The sequence below is a fragment of the Miscanthus floridulus genome, chromosome 8 (assembly GCF_019320115.1).
Source record: "Miscanthus floridulus cultivar M001 chromosome 8, ASM1932011v1, whole genome shotgun sequence".
Classification (NCBI taxonomy): Eukaryota; Viridiplantae; Streptophyta; class Magnoliopsida; order Poales; family Poaceae; genus Miscanthus; species Miscanthus floridulus.
In genome coordinates this window covers 180,504,785-180,530,829 of record NC_089587.1, presented here as the reverse complement: position 1 = coordinate 180,530,829, position 26,045 = coordinate 180,504,785, and the positions used below count along the sequence as shown (strand labels likewise).

Below are 26,045 nucleotides of genomic sequence, written 5' to 3'. Positions count from 1 at the left end.
CTCTATCTGCTCTCTAATCCTTTTGTTCGCTACAGGGAATCTATAAACTCAACGTCCGTCCTCTCCACCGCAACAACCGCTACTTCGCGGCAGCCCTGCGAAGTGTCCGTGTCCTCCCCGACGGCATCCTGGGGAAGCCGGCGGTCTCCCTCAAATCCGAGGGCATTGGGGATGGAGGGGAAGAGGAGGCAGTGCCCACCAGAGAGTGTAGGGGCGGGTCAGCGAAGGGGGCTAGGAAGCGACACTCACCCTGTCGTCGGTGGCGGAGAGAGTTGAGGTGGGCACGGACGGACTCGGAGGAGAGCTCTACAGCGTGGTCGCCCATTCACCATCAATGGAGAAGGTAATCCCTGTCCCTACAGTCTGTGAAGCCTCTAGATCTAGAGGCGCTCACCCGCCGTGGCCGCTGCGACCCACTGCAGTCGCCCCGCCAGCCCCACTGCGGTCGGCCCTTCGTCCTCGCTGCGAGCCACCTGCGCTCACCCCCTAGCCTGCCCCCGCGCTCGCTCCCCGGCACCGCCGCAGCGCTCGACCTCTAGCATTGCCGCCTTGCTCGCCCCCGGCACGCCTGTGTGATACTTTCTCCATGTATTCAGCCTCAGAACAGGGGAGTTCAGATTCTTGGGGAATTAAATTGGTCATGTTCTGATGAGCAGCAAATCGGTAATTTAGATATTTCATCCCACGGGAGTTCTAATCCCAAGTCGAATTTTAAACGGTTTGCCATCAATTCGGTTGATTCTGGTCTAGTGCTAAGTAATTCTTCTTCTAGTTATCTGAAACATCATAAGCTTTGATTGATTTTGTTCCTCCAGCTTGTAACATTTATTTGTATGAAATTGTTCCATGATATGCTTATAGATTTAGAATCTTGCAGTCTTTTCTTCATGTTTTAAAATACAGTAAGAGTTCTGCCATTCATTAAGATAAAGGGAGCAAAGATGCTATGCTAATTTAGAAATGCTAGGACCAGCACACTCGCTGCTTAAAGAATTCAAATGTTCTTCTGCTATACTCATTGTACCATTTACTTCATATTATTGCAGGATGAATCATAATAATTGTGATGAAGCTGGTGACGACATTACCGGTTTTGGCAAGGGTCTTCCAATGCCAGGCTTCTATGGAGGGTGGAACCCTGGGTTGCAACCATCTGCTCAGCAGTACCCATTTTTCTAGGGAGGGTGGACCGTAGCTCTGAACAAGGGTTCATCCACTCCCAACTCTAGCATCATCTCATGCACCCCATGCTCAAAATCAGCCTGTCGCTGCAACGGTCGAGAGTGTTGAACAAGCAGTAATGAAAGAGAGTCAGGTGATGGGGAAGGAGCATCGGTGGCAGCTGGTCGACGACGCAAGGTGTGCTGCCTTCATATCCAGGGGATGGGAAACGGTCTTCACAAAAGTGCGCTCAATATCTTTATGAACTTTTTCCTGCTCCTTAGAAAAGTGTGCTGCCTTCATATCCAGGGGATGGGAAATGGTCTTCACAAAAGCCGGCCAATTGGGGTATATACCATCAGCAAGATAATAACCCATGTCATACGTGTGACCATTAACGGTGAATGATACCGGAGCTGCTTGGCCTTTCAAATATGCGGAGAAGACGGGCGACTTTTGAAGGACATTAGTATCATTGCAGCTGCCTGGCATGCCGAAATAGGCATGCCATATCCAAAGGTCATGCGAAGCTACCGCCTTAAGTATCATGGATGGATGCTTCCCACGCCCTGTGAACATGCCTTTATATGCCGAGGGGCAATTGCGCCACTCCCAGTACATACAATCAATGCTTCCCAACATTCCCGAAAATCCACGTTGCTCTTCAATTCTGAGAAGCCGTGCTACATCTTTCACGTTCAGAACACGTAGGTAGTACTCCCCGAATACAGAAATAATAGCCCGACAAAAATGGTGGAGAGCCTTACGAGCAGTTGACTCACCAATACAGACATACTCATCTACAACATCAGCAGGTAGACCATATGCAAGAATGCGAATAGCAACAACTGCCTTTTGCAAACCACTGAGCCCAAGACGACCAATGGCATCCTCCTTTTGCTTGAAGTAGGAGTCTGCACCTTCAATCGCTTCGACAAGGCACTCAAACACATGGACGCGCATTCGAAACCTACACACAAAGATAAGGTCTGTCAATGTACTGCAAAGTAACACATGAAGCAATCCATGACTACTAGATTATAGAAACACACCGTCGACGAAACTGGAACGCCGATTAAATAGGATTAGGACCAAAGTAGTCAGCACAGATCCTCGCATCCCCAACCGCATAATCTCTCTGTCGTATCTGCTTTGGTGGACCATTGGAACGACATCTACAACGAGAGGGTCCAACATTCTCGAGCTCGAACGACTCCAGTACCTCCAAGTCGTCGTCATCAACAATCAAATGAAAATCATCTTCGTCCTCCTCTTCCTCTATCACCCACGTTCTACACATGGAAGAACCAAAGCAGCCTGCCATGGCCGTGGAGGGAATAGGCGACGGGGGTGGACAGAACAGGACCTCAATGGAGTGGAGGGAACATGCGACAAACCCTAGTAGCCAGCCATGCCGAGATCAAATCCGACTATTTAGGCTACCAGATGGGGCATATGATAGCTCAAATGGATGCTTCTAGGCCATGACCACTCGTAGCTACAAGGAATCAACGAGGAGCCCACCGGACAGGAAGGAGACCGCGGCGTAGTCCATGCTCGGTGGCGGCAGCGGCAACGGCAGGTTCGTTTGTTCGTTGAGTTAGGAATCGAAATACAGGCGGCTGATGGCAGCGTTCCGAGGTGAGCGACATGTACAGCCCGATGGGCCATGTGGGCCATGCCCTGTCTACAGGCTGCGCTTAGCCTAAAGCCCAAGCCCTAGTCCGACGCGGTATCTCCAGCAATCAATCAAATCAAACGATAAGAACGAGTGGACAACACGCGTTTGCCGAGTTGCCTTCCCTCGTCAATCGACTGACTCCTTCTGCCTTCGCGTCGCTTACCTCCCCAGCCCCCCAACCCGCATTCTCTCCGCCGCTCGCCCGCTCCGCGTCCGGCGTCCCGCGTCGCCCCCCTTCCAATTAGCTTATCGTTCTCGACGAGAGCGAAGTCGCTGAGACCAGAGTGCCAGTTCCCCCGATTCCCCAATTCGATCCCAATTTTTTCTTGGATTTTCTGTTTTGGTACGGGATCTAGGGTTTGTCGTCGAATTCCGCCCCGAATTTTTGGGATTTGCTTCGGATCGATTCCGTTCCGGGGGAATTCCTGCTTGCGCTCCATGGCTGCGGCGCGGCACGGGGGTTACAGGAGCCACGACGTGTCCAGGAGGCGGGAGCTCGATCTAGAGCGTTCCAGGAGGAGCAAGGAGTACCGCCGCCCGAGCCGCGACCGCGACTCGGAACGCCGCCGTGATGGCAGCAGGGGCGGTGAGGTGTCCAAAGGGTACAGCCGCCACCGCTCGCCGTATCCGCCACCGAGGAGCCGGCCTTCAAGGAGGAAGGACGATAAGGAGCCTGGTGAGGTCTCAAGCGATAGCGGCTCGGAGTCTGGTGGGCGCCCACCAGTGCCGAGGCAGGATGGGGTTCTTGGGGTCCGCAGGGATGGAGATGGAGGTGCGTTGCCACCAAGCAAGAAGAGGAAGCACTCACCTGGATTCCACGATTCGAATGTTTCAAAGCTAAAGGCAAGAGATGAGGTGTGGAGCAGGAGAGGGCCTGATGCCTTAGCTGCGGAGCTCCCTCTTCCTTCGCCGCCTCCTTTGTCAGACACGACCCCTGAGGCTGTGGCTGTGGCTGGTGGGTGCGTACCAATGAATTTGGAAGTTTCGGTGGTTCCAAATGATGCTGAAAGGAGGGATGGGATTACAGAGGAGGAAGAGGATTGTGCAACGAGAAACATTTTTACTTCCAGATGGGCGGATGCTGATGAAGAGGAGGAAGAGGTGATTGTGCCCAAGAAGAAGAAAAGTGTGTCACCTGCTCATTTGCCTGAACAGAAATCGACAAAGAAAGCCATGAGCCCAGAGGCTGGAGAAGCGATGGGCAGCAAAACATCAAGAAGTTCCTCAAGTTCGTCTAACTCGATGGGCAGTGAGAACTGTAATATTGAGGTAGACGGGGGTGGCTGCATGGATGTTGATGAAAAAGAGGATGATATTGATCCTTCTGTTGGTTGTTCGCTGGATACTCGTTCCAGGAGTGATGTGCGTAGGTCTGGAACACCTGAGGCTGTACGACCACCACGTAGGTGCTTTAACATGCTTCGGGGGTGTAGGAGTATTGATGAGTTTGAGAGGATGAACACGATCAATGAGGGTACATATGGAGTTGTATTTAGGGTGAGGGACAAGAAAACTGGTGAGATAGTTGCATTGAAGAAGGTCAAGGTGGATAAGGAAAAGGGGCGGGAAGGTTTTCCATTGACTTCTCTCAGGGAAATCAATATCCTTCTATCCTTTGACCACCCTTCAATTGTGGATGTCAAGGAAGTAGTTGTTGGTGGTCATGACGATGATACTTTTATGGTGATGGAGTACATGGAGCATGACCTTAAGGGTGTCATGGAGGCGATGAAACAACCATATACCCAAAGTGAGGTAAAATGTTTGATGCTTCAGCTGCTAGAGGGCGTGAAGTATCTTCATGACAATTGGGTACTTCACAGGTAATGACCAACTGCTGATTCTTACTCATTGCTGTTCTGCATAACACTAAATGGGTTCTATGCTTTCTGTATGTATTTAATAATGTCAGTGTGGCTTTTTAGGGATCTCAAGACATCAAATCTCCTCTTGAATAACCGTGGTGAGTTGAAAATATGTGATTTTGGACTCTCGCGTCAATATGGCAGCTTGCTAAAGCCTTACACCCAACCAGTTGTGACTTTGTGGTACAGGTATGTTATCAGCCATGATTTCTCAAATGTCCCATGCATTTTTACATCACGATTTGACTTGATATTCGCACATGTACAATCATGACTCATTGTTTGCTCCTTATAATTACAGGGCTCCGGAACTACTATTAGGAGCAAAGGAGTATTCTACTGCTATTGATATGTGGTCATTAGGTTGCATAATGGCAGAACTCTTGTCAAAAGAGCCACTCTTCACTGGGAAGTCTGAGATAGATCAACTTGATAAGGTATATGGACATATGTTGTGTGATCTACTATATTTTGTTTGTTATAACTACATCACTGAATTCTAATGGCAGTTAACTTCTACTCTAGATATTTAGGATACTCGGCACACCCAATGAGGAGCGATGGCATGGTTTTTCCAAATTGCCTGGTGCCAAAGGCAACTTTGTAAAGCGACCGTAAGTGGCAACCAATCTTTATAGCTGCAATTTTTGTGTTTTGAATGCAGTGGTTCACTTTCATGGAGATCTTACTTTCGATTTGCTACATCAGGTACAATAGATTAAGGGACAAATTTCCAGCTGTATCCTTCACGGGAGGTTTGACCTTGTCAGAAGCTGGGTTTGACCTGCTAAATAGGTTGCTGACGTATGACCCTGAGAAGGTAAACTACGTTCTCTAGTGCACCACCTGATTCTCCTGTACACATTTTGCATGTCCTTAATAGACTTCTTCCTTTTATACAGCGCATATCTGCTGATGATGCCTTGAACCATGACTGGTTCCGTGAAGTTCCTCTGCCCAAGACGAAGGAATTCATGCCAACGTTTCCTGCTCTGAATGAACAGGACAGGTAATAGTTACTTTATTATTTGACTTCCTAACTCGAAATGCCTAAACTGAATGTTGTATTAATATGCCTGTATATTACATTCTTGGACATACAGGAGGATCAAGAAATACATGAAGAGCCCTGACCCCCTGGTGGAGCAACAGATGAAAGAACAAGGGAGCATAGGAGATCGTGGCCTTTTTGGCTGATCTGAAACCAGATCAGTCTTGCTGCAAATGACAGTTTTTGAGTGAGTAAACATGTTCCAAGGTGAGGTGTACAACTGGACAGAGAAGTATCCCGTCTACTTAGTGTGCGGTGACAGCTTATTGTGTTCTATAACAGGCAAGGGATCAAAGGGAACAGAAATTTTACTTAAGTTCCATGCAGCGAGTGTTCAAATGGCAGGGTTAGCTCTCTACCAGAACTGTCATATTCTAACCTACCATCATTATAAGGTGCAGATCTAATGCACTTTCAGTTCATCTAAAAGGTCTGGTATTGCGTACACCAAGTTTCACCTCTGACACGTGTAAAGTATTATAAATTGTTGACTTGTAATCAGTAATCAATTAGATATTAGTGACATTTTATTTTCTCGTTTCAAGTAGTGCATTTTCTTTTGATCTTTTCATTTTCTTTGCAAGAGTTGAATGAAGTGAAGGGACCGGTGCCTTTTTCTTTTCGCAAGGAAATCAATGCCCTCTTAATGGGAACTGTAAGGTAAAATGCCGAGGAGCCTGTTCCCTCTGCTGATGTGTTGTCGTGTAAAAATGTGGTGAATCTATATCTTTATTAATTTCTTATTTAAATTTGCCAAAGGATCTGGTTTGTACTGAATAGAGTTAGCTTGGTGTACCTTGTCTTATAGACATAGCCTGCTCACTTTCAACAGTTCAAGTGTTTACCTGACAGGAAAATTTTCTGCTTCGGCATATGTTAACAATGAGAAACATTTCAACAATCTAGGAATCAATTCAGTCTGAGGTTTGAAGCATTTTTAGTTTCTTATTAGGTGTTGGTCAACTGAAGACACTAGGTTCTTAACATTGTTGCTTGGTCTACTAATCCTTGCATCTGTGTTGATATATTCATATCGGTGAGCCTATTTATTGTAAATTATCATTGCTTCAGCAGTCATTTCTTGTGAGAAACTACTGAATTGTCACTAGCGTTCTTGCCAGGATTTGTTAGGCTAGGTACCTTTCTTTAGGAATAGTATACATGCTCTGTTATCTGTTAGACCTGGTCCTGATTATTTCTGTTACCAATTAGACTTCAATTGATAGCTAATTCTTGAAGGACTTCTTGGAAAGTTTATGTAACACACTTCAAACATTATGTGACACGTCTGCAGCTTAAAGCTGTGGCTGTATCAAGAGAGGAAGGATTCGTGGATGCCAGATTATTGTACCTTATTACTGACTTTTTTTTGTGGTCGGGCCTCCAAAGGTCTCCTCTGTAATTGTGAATCCAAGTGGTCAGTTTACTATCCTATCTTCTATGTACAATCAGGGGTTTATATGCGAATTATTTGTTAATACTCCACCTGTTCTTCGCTTGACAGAGTTGAGCTCAGCTCTTTTGACTACTTTGGTAACCTCTGCCCTCTTCGTCTTCCCACTCCAGTTCTGTTTCATCAGCTCATCATCATTATTTATCATTTCTGTAACTCATTGCACAATTATTATCAATTTGTTTCTTTATTTGCATGGACATGAACTGTTACAAAATGCTGCCTTCGCACTCCTGTGTCCACCATACTTGGCACCTGTTCAGGGTTAGAGTTAGGATTCTATGCTTATTATTGCTTGAATAGTTATGGAGACAGGTAAAAGAATAAGGTAAAGAATATGCTAAATTACTCCTTGTGCTTTGGTTAGATGATATTACCGAACACATTTGTTGAGGTGTAAGGCAGTTCTGTGTTTAGCTGTTCATTCTCCAAACAGGTGATCAATCATGGTTTTCCACTTCTTCCAAGGTTGATCCTAACCATTCCTTATGTGGTTCAATTGCCATATTTTGCTACTCCCTCCTATCATGAAAACATGTCGTCTAGGACAAGATTTAGTCAAACCTTAAAAGCTACAAACATTTATAACTTTTAAGTTATTTAGTTTATGATTGCTTTGTCTTGCTTTATCGGCTACTCTTTTTTTTTTCATGCCATAAAATGTTGGAATTGCCTGTGGAGTTACATGAATGCTTTCTACTGACTTTAGTTGAGATGTGTGCCAATGTATTAGGTCCCAATTCCACTTGCTATACCATCTTTTTTCCTTATTTTATTGGGGATTGTTGTTGTTGAATAATCTGCTGATAATACTGCTCCCTTCTTTCGAGCTTTTATAATCTGCCAGAGGTAACTAGTTAACTATAAAATCTGAGAGGATGCTACCATGTGAATTATGTCATTCTTTTTTCCTAGTTGGGTAAAATGTGCTAATGGCTTGCTATGCCTAAATTTGAATTCGAGTTGACTATGTTCCTTATTGCGATGTTTGTGGCACACAGGTATGGTGCTTCCATTACTCCTGTGGGATGGCTAATATTTCCATGTTCCTTATTGGGTTGATGTATCTGTATGATTTTGGTAAGAATAAAAACAACAGTAGTAAAATACAATGAAGCCTGGAAAGCAAGTTGTGCTAACTGCTAAGTTAGGTGAAACCAAACAAAAGCCACCAACAAAGAAGATATATAATTTTGGTAAAACGTTTTCATGTCTTTGATACTGGTGTAATTATGATGTGATTTACCGTTCTTATGTCAGTTGCCTGAGCCTGTACGATATTAACCATTCTTATGTCATAGCCTCTTACTGTCCAGTGCATTTGTAGTTGCTTGGAGTTATGACGTCTGTAGCACAATCTAAAGTAGGAGTATGTACCACAGAACGTCTAGGAATCTTGATTTGTGGCAGTTCATATGATTAGTATCCACTTACCCTTACAATGTGCGATTAAACAACACTTTATTGAGTTTGTTTACCTGTGGTCTTGGACTTCAGCACTGGTAGCAGACATGGCAGTCTGTTATTGCACCTATGGAGACAAAGTCAACACATTTAAGTTAGATGAACTTAAATACCGACGGAGGGCAGCTGATAGTTTATGTTGATCAGTGAATAACTATTTTGATTTATACTGAAGGTGCAATTCTAGTTTTCTCCTTAGTGAAGTTTGACCAAATTTATGGGGAAAAAATACCAATATTTATGACATGAAACAGGTATACTATTAAAATATTTGTAATTAATCTGATGGTTTTTATTTGGTATAGTAATTGTTGATACTTTTTTAATATACATTTGGTCAAACTCAATATAGCTTTGACTCTGGTACTATACTAGAATTGCATTGTTTTTTCTGAATCGAGGGAGTATAATCTCATATTTGATTGTTTGGAAAGACTTTGTTATCTTCTGCACATCCGACTGTTAGATGCCATTACATAGTATGGTGGCATATAATCAGGTGTCATTCAGCATAGCTATCATGATGTCGTATTCTAATATCTTTGTATGACTCGTGGCCGCATTAACTCTGTTTTAACCTTTTTATTTTGGCCATTGCTTGGGGCGGCGAGTGCAAACGCATGTTTGAAAGGGACGATTGGTGGAGTCTGGAACGTGAAGATACAACCGTCTACCAGCCAGGCGTATGTAGATCTCTATTTTATGCAGGAGATTGTTAGCTTCTTGAGTTTTGTAAAAAAAAATCACGGAAAGATCTTAGATATTCTGGTTGATTTTTTTCTTTTGTGAGTTGAACGCTATATTTAGACGAGCACAGCTGCACAGGCGAACCACAGTACACCGAAAAAAACCTGTATTTGACGAACTTGGACAGGGAATCGATACTTTGACTGGCGGGCCGCGCTACAATCCATCTCATTTCACGAGTACAGCCAAACAAGGTCTTAGCTGCCTAGCTGGGCGTTCTTTGTGGGCAGGGAATCTTAAAAGAATGCATAAACAGCCTCTCGAGCTAGTCTAAACATTCTCAAAACATTAGAATGCTGGAAACAAACGGGTGGATAATATTAAGTGTTCCATTGCTTATATAGACAGGAAATTCCTTAATGCGTGACCTCAACAATGACCTCTTCACTGCATCATAGACTGCATTATCAAAAGGAAAAAAACAAACAGCATTGACCGGTTGGTACGTGCGAACTTGCAATGGCTTTGCCTACAAAATATGTCAGTAAAGAGATAATTCTCTATGTGCCATTGAAAAAGATGATCGACCTGTATATGCCATTGAAAAAATCAACCTAATCATTCATGGACAAAAGTATAGTTAATGGAAGTTAAAAGGATTTCCCCCCACAAAACCAACATGTGAAACTCATTGCAGCCAGTCACTAGGTCCTTCTAATAGTTGAACCAATTTAGAAACCATATGGAATTAAATTAGCTCAATTTAGGCTACGAACCCTAGGTCAATCTAATAGTTGCCGGGCTTTCTTTCCGCACTATTATCGACAACCAAATAATGGGAAAATTGGATTCAATTGTCAACCGGTCCTATTGAGAACCAATTTAGAAACAACATGGAATTAAATTAGCTCAATTTAGGCCATATATACGTAGGCATGGATGAACTGGCGCTCCTAGTCTCTTAGGTCTAAGCTTTACCACTACCAAATTTCTTTATTCCCTTTTTCTATGCACAAGTGGGTAATGGGTTTCAGTTATCCCGACATATGCTCAAACATGCACGTCCAAGCATGTGCTTTGGATTTTTTTTTTAGATAGGGCTCTCACTATCTCTACAAATGACTCTGTCATGGTACCGCGCGAGTAATAACCTTCGTGACATAATGCCAATCTCAGAGCATCTCAGGAAGTACACCAACTCCTTCACCTATCCTCATTATATTATATTATTAGGTATAGTTGTGCTTGTTTTCTTGTTTTAGGGGTTTCCCAATATTAAAAATATAATATTTCACTCATCTCCCCTCAAATAAAGAGTTGTATTGCCCCCAATAGCTTGCCATCCTAACTACCACTTTCCAGCTATCTTTTCTTCTACACATATGTGGGACATGTATTTAATACGGGTACTGGATTGATACATCGGGGTACTGATGTAGCAACCTCCCGAGTAATCACAAAGATAATATTGGACTACTCTGGTGGTAGATTATTAAGAAATTGATGAAGACGCTTTCCGTAGGATGTGATGTCCTAGTTTCTAAGACACATACTTTGAAAATAGCGTGGACAAGTTTCATCACTGTTTTTTTTTCTCTATCTTTGTTTATACTGTATACAGTATTAACTTATTTAATGTCCACAAAATTATTTCTGAAATTTTACTGAGACTAATTTAAAACCTGAATTTATACCTGGAATCAAGAGCAGCATGGCAGTGTGGTGCACCGGGAAAGCCCTAGGTATCGACTAGCGAGGCACTGCGTGTGGGTCCAAACCAAACAGGAACAGCCACCCCCCACCTCTTCCCTTTGAGAGAATTCCTTATTTAACACCGAACAAATGATTTGTTCCTTTCTTGGCCCTCAAAAAATTTTCGTTCCCTATTTGACACCGAGTTCATCTTTCATTTCTCATATGACATTCCATTGGATTCTCCATCCGTGAACCGTTAACTGCCATGAGAAAAGACGATTTTGCCCCTGTGGGTCCCACCACCCTTCTCCCTCCTCTCCTCCCCTTCTCCCTCCTGTCCGCCCAGGATGGAGCGTGTGATGCGGCTCCTGGAGCAGGAGGCAGCGTCGGCCAAGCAGCAGGAGATGATGAAGATGCTGGAGTCGCTGGTCCAGCAGACCAAGGAGCTGGAGCAGGCCAAGATCGATCTCGAGGAGGCCAGGCTCGAGGTCGCCGCGCTACAGCATCAACAACAGCAGGGCGAGGTCGCCGCCACCGGGCCGGCCGCGTAGGCGCAGACATAGACACAGACACAGCAGCAGTGGAAGCGTCATGGACCTCATGTTCGGCGGCGTGGACGAGGAGATCAACGGTCTTCGTGCTAGGCTCCACGCGTCGGCGCAGGACGAGGAGCGGAGCCAGAAGGCGGCGGACGAGCTCACCGCATGAAAGGTCCTTGTTTGGTTTTGATAATTGAGTGACAACCCTAGGTGGACTAATTGTGTTTATGTGAGATACACAGGTGATTAGTCCACAGGTACATGTGTGTGAGCAACATATGCCATGAAGGTGAAAATGGCTTGGAGATGTTGCAAAGCTCACACATGTGATGATGAAGGAGCTTAAATGCACATGAGACATGACATTGAGTCATGTGATCAAGGTAGAGAAGATCAAGACAAGACTTGGCTTGATGGATCGGTTGCAAGCGTGAAGGGCAAGTCAAAGGCTTTGGAGTGATGGACCGCGTGGCGGTGAAGCTTGAGCAAGACTTGGCAGTCGATGGACGATGGCAACGGTGAAGAGCAAGTGAAGTCAAGATCGATGAACCAATATGATCACGTGATGATATGAAGTGGATCATATCATTGTTGATCGTGTTGGTGCATGTGTTGCATCGACATTGAAGGAGATAGAATGGAATGCGCAAGGCAAATATATAACCTAGGGCATTTCATTTCACCGGTCATAGGTGTGTAGAGAAGTTTATGACCAGGTTTAGGATAGATGGCCGTACTATCAAGAGGGGCAAACTTGTTTGCATATCGGTCATCTAGTGCCACTCGAGTGATCTAACTTTGTATCGTCGCTAGGATCGAGTGGCATGGCAAGTTGAGTGGCTAATCCTTTAGAAAATGATTATGAAAATGCTAACACATATACACATGGTGGTATACACTTGGTGGTGTTGGCATATTTGCAAAGGAGAAGAAGTTAGAGTTATTGTGAATCAACTTAGAGAAGAGAAAAAGGTTTTTTGGTGTACTCTGAACTATAGGATGGTCCTTGGATTAGAATACTGCTTTGATCCATTGTGATTTGGATCAAGTATGCATATGGGATGTGTAGCCCTCTGAGTAATCTTTCCAAAATGTCTAAGATCATCGAAATCGGAGTTCGGAGCTAAGAGTTATAGCCGTTTTAGCGCTGAAAGGTCTGTGACCAGACGCTGGCGCGAAAACGATCGGACGCTGGGTTCCAGCGTCCGGTCCCAGCGTCCGGTCAGTGTTTTTAGCGTGTCCAGAAGCGACCAGACGCTGAGAGAGTCCGGTCAGTGATGACTGGACGTGTCCGGTCGCTGAAAAACATCGCTGGAACCTCTCTGTAAGTGATCGGACGCTAGGTTTCAGCGTCCGGTCGTTATGACCTGCGCGTCCAGTCATTCCCGAATCTTGCCCAGTGAAGGGGTAACGGCTAGTTTAGCCCATGGGGCTATATATAGAAGTGGTGGCCGGCCTTGGGCTGTTTGCTTAGCACCTCACGCCTATGTGGCTTGTGTAGGAGTGCTTGGATGCCCTCTAACTCACTTGTGCTTGCAAGAGTGTGAATCGATTGCGAGTGAGTGTGATTCTAGTGCGTTGCATTATGAGATTGCATCGAGTGGCACTAGGTGATCAAGTTGGAAGCCGGTGGTGCTTGTTACTCTTGGAGGTTGCCACCTCCTAGATGGCTTGGTGGTGGTCTCCGTCGAAGCCCGTGAGAAGCTTGTGCGGCGCTCCGGAGAAGTGCTTGTGAGGGGCATTGTGCTCGCCCCACGGGAGTCACGAAGAGCAACTTTAGTAAAGCTGTGTCATTGAGCTACCCTCACTTCTAGGGTAGGTTCTTACGGCGCCCGACAGTGCGGGCTTAGCGGGTGATGCTAATTAGCCGCCGAACCACCAAGTGAGCGGTCGACACAACTGGGGACTAGCGTGTTGGCAAACATGTGAACCTCAGGAGAAAAATCATCATGTCAACATTATTCTTCCTGTTGGTTTGCATCCCCGTTACATAAGCTTGCTATTACTTTCATATACATTAAGCTTGTATTGTTGCTCTTGTAATTAGTTAGCTTGTGTAGCTTACTAGTTATCCTTCTTGCTTGTGTAGCATAGAAGTAGCTCCCTTGCGTGGCTAATTTGGTTTGTGTAACCTTGTTAGTCACATTGCTTTGTTTGTGTAGCTAAGTAATTACGCTCTCTAATTTAGCATTGGTTTCCTTGTTATTGAGCATTACTAGTGAGCTTAGGTGGCTTTGTGCTTTTGCTTACTAGCATGTGTAGGAGCTCTCTTGTAGCTTAAAGTACTAGTGGTATAGGTTTATGTGACCTTGCTCCTAGAATTGGATTAGGTGAGCTCTAGCTAGCCCGGCACCTTTGTTGATTAATTAGTATCTTTAGAAGGTGCTAGTGAACATAGATAGAGGGGTGTAGTCTTGGCTAGACCGATCGTCTTAATTCCGCACTTGTTTCGATTAGTCAATACGATTAATTTTAGAAAAGACTATTCACCCCCCTCTAGTCGTCATCTCGACCTTACAAGTGGTATCAGAGCCCGGTCTCTCATTTATGGTCTTCACCGACCCGAAAGGATGGCGTCAAATGGGCTAGATGTTTGTGAGGCATACATTTTTGATGGCACAAACTTTGCACTTTGGAAAAATCACATGCTTGATCATTTTCGTGTAAAGGGACCTAAATTTTGGTGGGTTGTCACTAGTAGTCTCACTCATGTCTTGGATCATAGAACTCTAACCAAAGCTCAAAGAGTCCTCTATGAATTTGATGCACATGCTTGTTATTTTCTATTGGATGCTTTACATTTTGATTTGATGAAGCAAGTAAACTACAAGGGGATCGCTCGTGAGATATGGGAGTCCATCAAGGAAACCTTCGGTGATTCCTCCACATGGGATGATGGCAAATTCAAGAAGGAGGATGAGCCCAAGAAGGAGGTGCATGAGGGTGTCGAGCATGATCACAATTTGGTGATTGTGAAAGATTGCTCCACCTCACTGTCAAGTGATGATGATGATCGATCTACTACAAGTTCACTTGACAACGTTGATGATGATCCACAAGTGTTGCAAGTGATGATGCTACCCCATGCACACTTGATGGTGATGATGGTTCATGCTCAAGCCATGATGATGCTACTACAAGCCCAACCACCACACCACATTGTCTCATGTCACAAGGTGACACTAAGGTATCAAATGATGATGTGGTTGATCATGTTGATTCATATGATGAGCTTGTTAGTAGACTTGCTAGCATGACCATGTCTTTAGAAAATGAGAAAGCTAAAACATTGAAATTAGAAAATGAAAACTCATTTCTAAAGAACTCTTGTGAAGAACATAAGAAATTACTTGATGCATATAAATCTTCACTTGATGAGCTTAAATTGAATCATGAGACACTACTTGCATCTCATGATGAATTATTAGAACAACATGCTTCTCTCATTAAAGTATTTACAAAGAAACTTAAAAATAATGAGAGTTCATCACATGGGTCAATTGATCAATCACATACTATTGCTAACCCTTGTGATGTAGGCAAGAAGCATGTATCCACCTCTTATGATGATTTATTAGATATGCCATGCTCTTCACAAATAAATGCTTGTTCTACTTCTATGTCTTGTGAGACTAACCTTTTGAAGGAGAACAATGAGCTCAAAAGTGAAGTGAAGAAATTGAGCAGTAAGTTAGAGAGGTGCTACAACTCAAAAGTCACCTTTGAGCACATATTGAAGACTCAAAGAAACTATGGTGACAAGTGTGGCCTTGGCTTCAAGAAGAAGATGACAAAGGGCGAAAGAAAGAGAGAAAGGAAGATAAAGAAGCTACAACAAAGAAAGCTCTCTCATACCATATGCTACCGGTGTCATGAAGCGGGATACCTTGCAAATGGTTGCCCAAACATTGAGAAGCTCAAGAATATAAAAGAAGAAGAGAGGCTAAAGCATATTCAAGTGCTTCAAGTGCCGCACTTGGGGTCATCTTACCTCAATGTGCCCAACCAAGCAATTGGTGAAGCAACAAGTGAAGCCTTAACCAAAGCCACAAGTTGAGTGAGAGAAGACACCCCAAGAGCAAATCAAGATCAATCATGAAGATGATGATTTGATGATAAAGAAGAAGAAAACAAGAAGGGGTGGAAAGGCAAGGCATCCAATGCAAACTCAAGATTCCAAGATGATGAGCAAGAATGAAGATAAGAAGAAAGATTATGCTCACATCAAGTGCTTTAAGTGTGGAAGTATGAGACACTTTGCCTCTAAGTGTCCTACCAAGCTTGAGAAGAAGGCTCAAGCAATCCATGAGAGGCAAGGCAATGAGAAGCACCACATGAGCAAAAAATAGAAGACTCAAGCAAAGAGAAAGTGCTACTCATGCCAGGAAAGGGGACATATGGCACATTCATGTCCCCTAGGTGATATTTCTAAGCCTACTTCAATTGTTGATAATAATGTGCTTAGAAAGGATGGCAATGGTACCTCATTGGTTGCAATTATAAAACATCCCGCTATTCATACTAAGGCTATGCCTAAATATGTTGCTCCTAACTTGAGAGGACCCAAACTTATTTGGGTACCATCAAAAAGTGGATGATTGATTGTAGGTACCATCGGCATTGGAGACTTGATTCAATTGTGTTCATATTAATCATCATATGTTGAATCAAGCATTGAAGCTTAGTGCATATCTAACCCAATGCTAAATGAAAATTGAATGAAGTCCAAGTGCTACAACATACAAGTGTCATATTCAAGTTGTGGTGATTTATTGGAATATTTGATGACTTGCAAATAATTGAGTTGAAGCTTGCTAGTTGGATGATCATGAGCTAACCAAGGTATATCTCTTGTTGATCATTTCATTTGGGTACATATGAGTTGATTGAATTGGATAAATATGCAATGTTGCTTGCTATGAGATGTTTGAATGGATAATTGCTTAGTAATTAAGTTTGGATTGATTTGTGTTGGATAAATTCATGAGATGACTTTTAGTAAGTGGTTTGAATGGATATATGTCTTATGGAAGTATTCAAATAAGTTAGTATTAAGTTTGCTTCATATTTGATGAAGTATAGCTCAATTGTTGAAATCTATCCTATATTGCAAAATCTGAGCTAGCTGTGAACTTAGCCATGTTTGAGAAATCAAAACTTATTGGATTGGCATGAAAATTGGTGTACATGCTCTGACTTATGGTATAAGATGCTATAAAATTTTCATGAGAATTAGATAAGAAATGCTTCAGTTTTGGAGTGGATCTTGTCAGCTATAGTGCAGCAGTTTTCAGCATATAGCAGTGGTGGAAGAATTAAAATATGGCAGCAATATAGAAGTCAAATGGAGCTCAAATTTTTATAGCTGCTAAGATAACTTAGTATTGCACACCTCCACCAAATTTCGTGGTATTTGGATTTGTACTTTGGGAGATATGCTTATTTCTTTGAAGGGTACAAAATCTGTCAGAAAAGTGACAAATATTGGATTGATCAAGAGTCACCTTGATTGAAAGGTCCTCAAGTTGGAAATATGTTTACAAGTGTTTGAGGTACCTAAGTTTGGTTTTGAGATGATCTAGAAGTATGACAAGATATGAGTACAAGGCCATTTGATTGTGAAGTGTACTTTGCACACATTCGATACTCAAATTGAAAGATCAAGATCAAACTCAAGATGAAGTTGAAAGGTTAAGTTCTAATAACTATTGGAAATCATTTGGTAGAAAGAAAAGGACTTAAAGAAGGAATCAAGTTCACTCATCAAGTTAAGTCCATCACTTGGATCAATCAATCAAGTTATTTCAAGTGAGTATCAACAATGGTTCTTGGAAAGAGGTCACTTCTCCCTAGTGTAGGGGCTTGTCGCCTATGTGTAGGTAAACCAAGTGTGGTACTTGGAAGGCTAACATGGAAGTGGTGATCCGAGGAACATTTAAGATGTTTAGTTGAAGCAATCAAAAGGGTTGATCAAGAAAAGCAAGCAATACCCAAAAGAAAGCTAATCATGATATTTCAAGTGGTATTCTTAAATTGATACTCTCATGCAAGCAAAGATCAAAAGATAAAGCAAGTCAACCACAACAAGAAAGTGCACTTGATCATAAGTGGTATTCATTTCATATGGGTGAAGAATGAAATTCAACATGATATCAATTGGTCTTCACCAAGCTTATAATTGGACTTCATATTGCTATTGGAGTAATGAATTGGAATTTATGTGACTATCCTCTACTCCAACATAGCAAAGGTATCATTGTAATGTGCATGATCATTTCATCCCTTACTAGTATACGGTTAGTGCATATAGTACATGCTTCATAGTATCATGCATAACAAATGAAATGTTTAAATTCATAGCCTACCACTATTGTTTGAATGATTACTTGATCTAGTGGTTAGTACATGAATTTATTCATGAGCTAGTGAACCCAAGTACTTGACTTAATTTGGATTGCTAACAAGTGACAAGTACAATATTGGCAAGATAACCCTTGCAAGAGGTGTGAAGAAGCTTATCATTGGTTCAAATCGAACTTGGAAGCTTAGGCAAATCATTTTAGTTTAAGTCAATCATAGAAGCTCATGACAGTGATAAGAGTACAAGCACAAGACAACAATGCAAATGGATATCTAGTTTGTTTTAAATAGTATCTAGACTCAAGTATTTTATCAAGAATCTACAAATAATGTCTAGATTAACTCACAAGTGATATCCTATAAGTGGTACTCATGAAGATAGCAAATGTTTAAGAAATGGTATTTATTGATAAATCAAACAAGTGGTTCCATACTAGAAGATTCTTTCAAATAGTATTCACTTCCTACAAGTGATATCTATACATAGTATCAACCATGAAAGACGATGGTTCCACAAGTGATCCTCAACTTTAAGTGATCATCAAATGAAGAATACATCCCTCACCTACAAGAGCTCAAGTGTATCAAATGGATGACCCATGCTATCACATAGGGGGAGGTGTCCCATAAATTGATCACAAGATCAAAAATCTTATGTGTGGTATCTCAAAAAGCCCTACATAAGATACAAGTGGTACAAGCTACAAGTGGTATTTACAAATGGTGTCATTCCAACAATCAAGTGATGTCCATCAAAAATGCAAGATTCAAGCCTCAACCATCTACCCCAAATGCATACCTTTGCATCAATGAGAAGCACACCTTTTATGGAAATTGATGACAAAGGGGGAGAGATTGTACAAAGATATGAAAGCTTGATTGAATGGGGGAGAGATTGTACAAAGATATGAAAGCTTGATTGAATGGGGGAAAGATTGTACAATGGGAGAGATGAGATATAAAAGAAATAGAGGTTGGACATGGACAAAGAGGGAGCAACATTGAAGAAAAGAGATGGATCAAAATTCTTGGACAAGAGAAGCACACAAGTAGGGGGAGCAAGCTCATGAACTTTGATTGATTGCATTTGATATGTGCATATTCATGTGCTTGCTTGCATTGCATAAGTTTTCAAATTCAAATATGCATGCATGTGTGGTGTATGCTAGTTGTAGAACTTGAACGATGATTTGATAACTAGCATGTATAGGATGATAGCTAGACACTTGGTATGCTTTACAAGTAATGCTAGTACCTTGTTTTTAATGTTGATCTCACTGAGGATATCTAGTGATTTAATTTCCAAGTGACATCTAGCTAACCATGGTGCTAAGGATGAAGTTAAAGGTGCAACTCCGATTGGTATCACACTTTAAAGGTTTATTCTATACACCTTAGCATCATTCGGTAGTAATTACTCTCCCACAATTTCAATCTATGCATATGTGCAAGCTTCAAATTAAATACTCTAGCACATATGTAGGGGGAGCTAATACTACCATTTCGAGTTTGTGGTACTTGTCCAAAATCATTTTCACATAGGTAAAATTGCTTGGGCAAGCAACATGAATCCAAAAGAGCTTAATTTCTATATCTTTGTAGAGTTGTCATCAATTATCCAAAAAGGGGAGATTGAAAGGTCCTTGTTTGGTTTTGATAATTGAGTGACAATCCTAGGTGGACTAATTGTGTTTATGTGAGATACACAGGTGATTAGTCCACAGGTACATATGTGTGAGCAACATATGCCATAAAGGTGAAAATGGCTTGGAGATGTTGCAAAGCTCACACATGTGATGATGAAGGAGCTTAAATGCACATGAGACATGACATTGAGTCATGTGATCAAGGTGGAGAAGATCAAGACAAGACTTGGCTTGATGGACCGGTTGCAAGCGTGAAGGGCAAGTCAAAGGCTTTGGAGTGATGGACCGCTGTGGCGGTGAAGCTTGAGCAAGACTTGGCGCCGATGGACGATGGCAATGGTGAAGAGCAAGTGAAGTCAAGATCGATGAACTAATATGATCACATGATGATATGAAGTGGATCATATCATTGTTGATTGTGTTGGTGCATGTATTGCATCGACATTGAAGGAGATGGAATGGAATGCGCAAGGCAAAGGTATAACCTAGGGCATTTCATTTCACTGGTCATAGGTGTGTAGAGAAGTTTATGATCGGGTTTAGGATAGATGGCCGTACTATCAAGAGGGGCAAACTTATTTGTATATCGGTCATCTAGTGCCACTCGAGTGATCTAACTTTGCATCGTCGCTAGGATCGAGTGGCGTGGCAAGTTGAGTGGCTAATCCTTTGGAAAATGATTGTGAAAATACTAACACACATACACATGGTGGTGTACACTTTGGTGGTGTTGGCACATTTGCAAAGGAGAAGAAGTTAGAGTTGTTGTGAATCAACTTAGAGAAGAGAAAAAAGGTTTTTTGGTGTACTTCCGAACTATAGGATGGTCCTTGGATTAGAATACTGCTTTGATCCATTGTGATTTGGATCAAGTATGCATGTGGGATGTGTAGCCCTCTGAGTAATCTTTCCAAAATATCCAAGATCATCGAAATCGGAGTTCGGAGCTAAGAGTTATAGCCGTTTTAGCGCTATAAGGTCTGTGACCGGACGCTGGCGCGAAAACGACCAGACGCTGGGTTCCAGCGTCCGGTCCCAGCGTCCGGTCAGTGTTTTTAGCGTGTCTAGAAGCGATCGGATGCTGAGAGAGTTCGGTCAGTGATGACCGGACGCGTCCGGTCACTGAAAAACAGTCGCTGGAACCTCTCTGTAAGTGACCGGACGCTGGGTTTCAGCGTCCGGTCGTTATGACCTGCGCGTCCGGTCGTCCTGAATCTTGCCCAGTGAAGGGGTAACGGCTAGTTTAGCCCATGGGGCTATATATAGAAGTGGTGGCCGGCCTTGGGCTATTTGCTTAGCACCCTCACGCCTATGTGGCTTGTGTAGGAGTGCTTGGATGCCCTCTAACTCACTTGTGCTTGCAAGAGTGTGAATCGATTGCGAGTGAGTGTGATTCTAGTGCGTTGCATTATGAGATTACATCGAGTGGTACTAGGTGATCGAGTTGGAAGCCGGTGGTGCTTGTTACTCTTGGAGGTTGCCACCTCCTAGGCGGCTTGGTGGTGGTCTCCATCGAAGCCCGCGAGAAGCTTGTGCGGCACTCTGGAGAAGTGCTTGTAAGGGGCACTTGTGCTCGCCCCGTGGGAGTCGCGAAGAGCAACTTTAGTAAAGCGTGTCATTGAGCTACCCTCACTTCCGGGGTAGGTTCTTGTGGCGCCCGACGTGTGGACTTAGCGGGTGATGCTAATTAGCCGTCGAACCACCAAGTGAGCAGGTCGACACAACGGGGACTAGCGTGTTGGCAAACACGTGAACCTCGGGAGAAAAATCATCGTGTCAACATTGTTCTTCCTGTTGGTTTGCATCCCCGTTACATAAGCTTGCTATTACTTTCATATACATTAAGCTTGTGTTGTTGCTCTTATAATTAGTTAGCTTGTGTAGCTTACTAGTTACCTTCTTGCTTGTGTAGCATAGAAGTAGCTCCCTTGCGTGGCTAATTTGGTTTGTGTAACCTTGTTAGTCACATTGCTTAGTTTGTGTAGCTAAGTAATTGTGCTCTCTAATTTAGCATTGGTTGCCTTGTTATTGAGCATTGCTAGTGAGCTTAGGTGGCTTTGTGCTTTTGCTTACTAGCATATGTAGGAGCTCTCTTGTAGCTTAAAGTACTAGTGGTATAGGTTTGTGTGACCTTGCTTCTAGAATTGGTTAGGTGAGCTCTAGCTAGCCGGGCACCTTTGTTGATTAATTAGTATCTTTGAAAGGTGCTAGTGAACATAGATAGAAGGGTGTAGTCTTGGCTAGACCGATCAGTCTTAATTCCGCACTTGTTTCGGTTAGTCGACGTGATTAATTTTAGAAAAGACTATTCACCCCCCTCTAGTCGCCTATCTCGACCTTACACCGTGGCGCTGTCCGCGGTCAACAGGGAGGCTAAGCAGGTCAAGGCGTGGCTCTGCGATGCGCGGGACGAGCTGGAGGCGGCCCACGCCGAGCGCGACCGGCTCCGAGGCCTCCTCCAGGGCACCGAGGCGGAGCTGTGGTCGGCGACCGAGCGCGTCGACGCGTTCACCGCCGACTGGAAGGACACCACGGACGGGTGGCGCGCTAGGGAGAACGCGCTGCTGGAGCGCACGCGTGGCGCGGAGGAGGAGGCCGCCGCCGCGCGGGCAGAGAGCGCCGCCGAGATCGACGTGGCGCGACGGGCGCTCGCCGACGACAACGCCGCGGGCTGGAGTAGGCGGTCGAGGAGGCTAACGTGGCCGTCGAGGAGCTCGAGGCTGCGACCGGCGACAACGTCGGACTGCAAGAGGCCGTCGCGGAGAAAGAGCGCGCCCTGGAGGCTCTGTGGCGGGAGAACGAGGGACTTAGGGCCAGCGAGACCGTGGCCAGGGAGCGTGCCGAGGAGCTCCAGGGCCAGCTCGTGCGCAGCAAGGAAAGAGCGGGAGATCCTGCTGGTGGAGAAGTGGAAGCAGGAAGACGCGCAGGGCAAGCTGGGCGTTGGAATGTTCCTGGACTTTGGGAGGAAGAGGAGAGGGAGGGAGGAAGAGGAAGGAAGGGACGTGCTGCTTATACGGGCGCGGACAGGAGGGAGAAAGGGAGGAGAGGAGGGAGAAGGGTGGTGGGGCTTACAGGGGCAAAATTGTCTTTTCACGTGGCAGTTAATGGTTCACGGATGGAGAATCCAACCGAATGTCATATAAGGAATAAAAAATGAAGTCGGTGTCAAATAGAGAACAGAAATTGTCTTTTCACGTGGTAGTTAACAGTTTACGGATGAAGAATCCAACGGAATGTCATATAAGGAATGAAAGATGAAGTCGATGTTAAATAGAGAATAGAAATTTTTTAAGGACCCAGAACGGAACGGCTCATTTAATCGGTGTGAAATTCTCTCTTTTACGTTTCCTGAAACAGCCCGGCGACCGTCCTCTCCAGGCCAGGTTCCGCGCTTCCTCTCGCTCTCGCTCCTCCGCTCATTCCTCCACAGACCACCGGGGGGCTCACAAGGTAATCTTCCGCCTCCTTCGCTCTCTTCCCCTCACGGCCGTGCCTCTCCCCAGTTGTCTCAATCAGGAAGCGCGCACATATCTTTCGCCTGTGCGGCCCAATCCCTAGGTTCTGCGGTCGTCGTCGTCTGCCGAACGAATTTGTGAGCGTTTCGTATCGTTGTTGATGCTCGTCTGCTTGGCATCGGGCACGACCATGTGTGTCATGTGGCAGTGTTCTGTTTCCCAGTCCGTCTCGGCATTGATCCCCATCCGCGTTTCAGTGGGTTCAGGGTTGGTCTGGTTTGATTAGTCATTTCTGCAAGCGGGGCGAATGGGGTGCGATTCTGGTGGGCGTCCTTTATTTATCTGTGGTGTGTTGAAAGATTAGTGACATTTTTCTTCCTTCGTGCTGTTTTCTCTTATTATTATTGTTATATTCTTTTAGTTTGTGTTGGTTCTACCCATAGTTTGATTGATTGGTGAGTAATTGTTGATTTCATGTTTTATCGGTGGTGCTAATTCCTATGGAATCGGATGCGCCCTTGGCTGTACTGTGTTTTACACGTTTAATGTTTTGTTCCGATTGAATAGTGACTGCTTCAGCTAAGAGTTCACAGTTCCACCCTCATATTCTGTTCTATTTTGTGATTTTATTATCTGTTGGTAGATGTGGACTTGTGGAGTTATGTAGGTTTCAGTAAATACTAAATAGTGATGTTCAGGATGATGTCTTATTAGATCCTTGATCATCCCAAGGTGCCTGGGATACATTATATTGACTTCCCTTTGCAGATGTTTACCTGGTAACCTATTGCAGATTCTGAGGTTGTTTTCTTGAACTGCCGTGCATTTGTCAGAACACAATGAAAGCTAGAGAACCCAAGAAGGCAAGGTTAGTGGTGCTGTCTCGACTTCTTTTCTGACATAATGGTTTGCCCAGCAAAATACCACAATTGATGTGTTCCAGGGGTCGTGTCAAATGGGATGAGGAGAACTTGAATGACATTGAGTCAAACAAACCAGAAAGAGAGAAGATCACCGAGCCTAAGACACCTTACCACCCTATGATCGATGAAGATGAAGGTACTGAATCTGGGGTTTGCAAACTGAATCCAGATTGCTGCTTTTCCATAATGCATCCACTATCCATTCTCAAAGCGCATGAATATGATGACCCACTCTGATGAGCAGGGCCTGTTTCACCGTTACGTCTCAGTGAAGATTCAGTGGATAAATCTGCTCATGCTGATGCCATAAAGACTGCTTTAGCTGAAGCTGTTTCAAGTGGGAAGATTTTTGACGGAAGTGGTTGGGATAGGTGTGACAGTGAAGAAGACATAAAACAAGGGAAAGGTTATCAATTTGACATCTTTCTTCAATTATATCCTATTATGCATTTCAATGCTCAAGTTGGAGTACTAATAGCTCTTCTTGCCAGCATCGGTTGCTTGTGCAAATTCTTTATCATCCTGTTGCCATGTCACAATTTTTCTTCTACCCTCCTTTTATTTTTGCCATAAATCCAATGAAGCGACATATGAAAGGAGATAGCATAAGTTTTTAAGTCTCAAATGATCTGATTTTATGATATGCTAATGTAAATTTTACAGATACCTTTAGCACACTCTTCAACTGATTTACATTTCTGGATTCAGAAGATATTAGGACATAGAAACAACACCTCAATAATATAATGATCTACTCCTGTGTACAGTAATATCAAGTTCCTTTCAGCTCAGCCTGCTCGGTTTTGTCTTCACTTTAGTCAGGACTTTTTCTAATGCACCGTTTTAACTATTAACCGCATGGTGATAATAGACCAGAATTTCTCTACTGCAATGAAAAGATGTGAAAGCAACTTGGTTTAATACAGTAATTAGCTGCTTTTATAGTTAATAAACAATGCTTCATATGAGATCATATATGGAGAAAGTTTGCCCCGTGTCTTTTTTTCCTATCAACTGTTTCGTGATCGGAGCAAGGAAAAACTAACACATTCCCTTGTGTAGCTTTTGAAGAGCACCGGAAGGTTCACTATGATGAATACCATAAGATGAAGGAACTGCTTCAGAAGGGAACCAGGAATGATGACTCAGATGAAGATGAGAGGGAAGTAGGCAACAGGAAGGCTTGAAGGTTCTGTCCCGGTCTGAACTCGGGATTATGACTTAGAAAATCCACGGTATCATGAGAAGTGTGTTGAGTACTTAAGGACTACTAGACGTACTTGCTATGCATAACTGCTTGTCATTTTCTGCATAAAACTTGCCAGTTCCCTCCCTTAGCGTAGTACGGAAGTTTATGGCTTGAGTAAGGCATCTTTGTAAATTGCAACGGAGAGTGTTCCTGTACCCAGTCTTGCCCAACCAGAATGCAAGCTCGAAATTGTAAGTACGTACGAACTATGCTATCCATGAATGGACCGTATCCTTGCTGGACGAGCATCAGGGCCTTCATTGAGCCGTATGATCTCTTGGCGTGTGCGTGTATACTTGAGCAGGTTGGTTACCTGGGTGTAAATTTGGCGTACACACTCGCTGACCGTTCATGGATCTGCTATACTCCCTCCATCCTAAAATAGACATTCTCAGAGTAACTTCACAAGCTTGGCTATTCTTGTTTTGGAGGCTATTTTAGAATTTGTATAGTAAAAAGTAGACTCCAACATATGCTATGTGGCTTTGTAAACTAGAAAGTTAGCTATCTCTTGGTTTTCGGTTGCCATATAAAACCAACCATGAGCGCTAGCTATCTGAAGATGAGAAATAACAAGGTAGTCTGTTGTAAATCTCTTCTTTTTTTAAGAAGCCTTTTATTTTATAAAATGACTAAACTATATAATTTAGCTACTAATAATTTTAGCCAAGCTGTTAGAGTGGCTCTCACTTCTCGAGAAATTAAATGCTTTTAACTTTGACTAAAGGTATACAAAAAAATATTAATATTTATGATGTATAATTAATATCATTAGATAAGTCACTGAATATATTTTTATAATAAAAGTGTTTAAAG

General features: G+C 43.4%; 3 protein-coding genes across 10 annotated transcripts; 2 read left to right on the top strand and 1 right to left on the bottom strand.

Moving 5' to 3' along the window:
• Positions 1 to 1,311: 1,311 nt before the first annotated feature.
• On the bottom strand, positions 1,312 to 2,485 carry LOC136470256 (uncharacterized). Its single transcript, XM_066468161.1, has 3 exons — positions 2,384 to 2,485; positions 2,214 to 2,224; positions 1,312 to 2,131 (listed from the first exon to the last, which is right to left on the bottom strand). Exons 1-3 carry the CDS (start codon positions 2,483 to 2,485, stop codon positions 1,312 to 1,314), a joined length of 933 nt encoding a protein of 310 aa, XP_066324258.1.
• A 474-nt stretch (positions 2,486 to 2,959) lies between these two features.
• On the top strand, positions 2,960 to 8,977 carry LOC136477641 (cyclin-dependent kinase G-1-like). 5 transcript variants are annotated; one of them, XR_010764068.1, is made up of 9 exons: positions 2,960 to 4,665; positions 4,768 to 4,896; positions 5,009 to 5,144; positions 5,233 to 5,321; positions 5,416 to 5,527; positions 5,610 to 5,716; positions 5,811 to 5,965; positions 6,041 to 7,175; positions 7,263 to 8,977. XR_010764068.1 is itself a non-coding variant. In XM_066475868.1 (7 exons), exons 1-7 carry the CDS (start codon positions 3,281 to 3,283, stop codon positions 5,902 to 5,904), a joined length of 2,052 nt encoding a protein of 683 aa, XP_066331965.1. In that variant the 5' UTR covers positions 2,960 to 3,280; the 3' UTR covers positions 5,905 to 8,977. The 5 variants fall into 5 exon arrangements, 1 of the variants encoding a protein (XP_066331965.1); XR_010764066.1 differs by having other exon boundaries at positions 5,811 to 6,418; positions 7,053 to 7,175; XR_010764065.1 differs by having other exon boundaries at positions 5,811 to 6,794; positions 7,053 to 7,175.
• Positions 8,978 to 22,707: 13,730 nt separating this feature from the next.
• LOC136477642 (protein phosphatase inhibitor 2-like) lies at positions 22,708 to 25,480 on the top strand. 4 transcript variants are annotated; one of them, XM_066475871.1, is made up of 5 exons: positions 22,708 to 23,052; positions 23,851 to 23,925; positions 24,001 to 24,116; positions 24,225 to 24,386; positions 25,043 to 25,480. In XM_066475871.1, exons 2-5 carry the CDS (start codon positions 23,897 to 23,899, stop codon positions 25,165 to 25,167), a joined length of 432 nt encoding a protein of 143 aa, XP_066331968.1. In that variant the 5' UTR covers positions 22,708 to 23,052; positions 23,851 to 23,896; the 3' UTR covers positions 25,168 to 25,480. The 4 variants fall into 4 exon arrangements, with proteins under 4 accessions (XP_066331968.1, XP_066331967.1, XP_066331966.1 ...); XM_066475870.1 differs by having other exon boundaries at positions 23,826 to 23,925; XM_066475872.1 differs by lacking the exon at positions 22,708 to 23,052 and adding an exon at positions 23,176 to 23,194.
• The last annotated feature ends 565 nt before the right edge of the window (positions 25,481 to 26,045 follow it).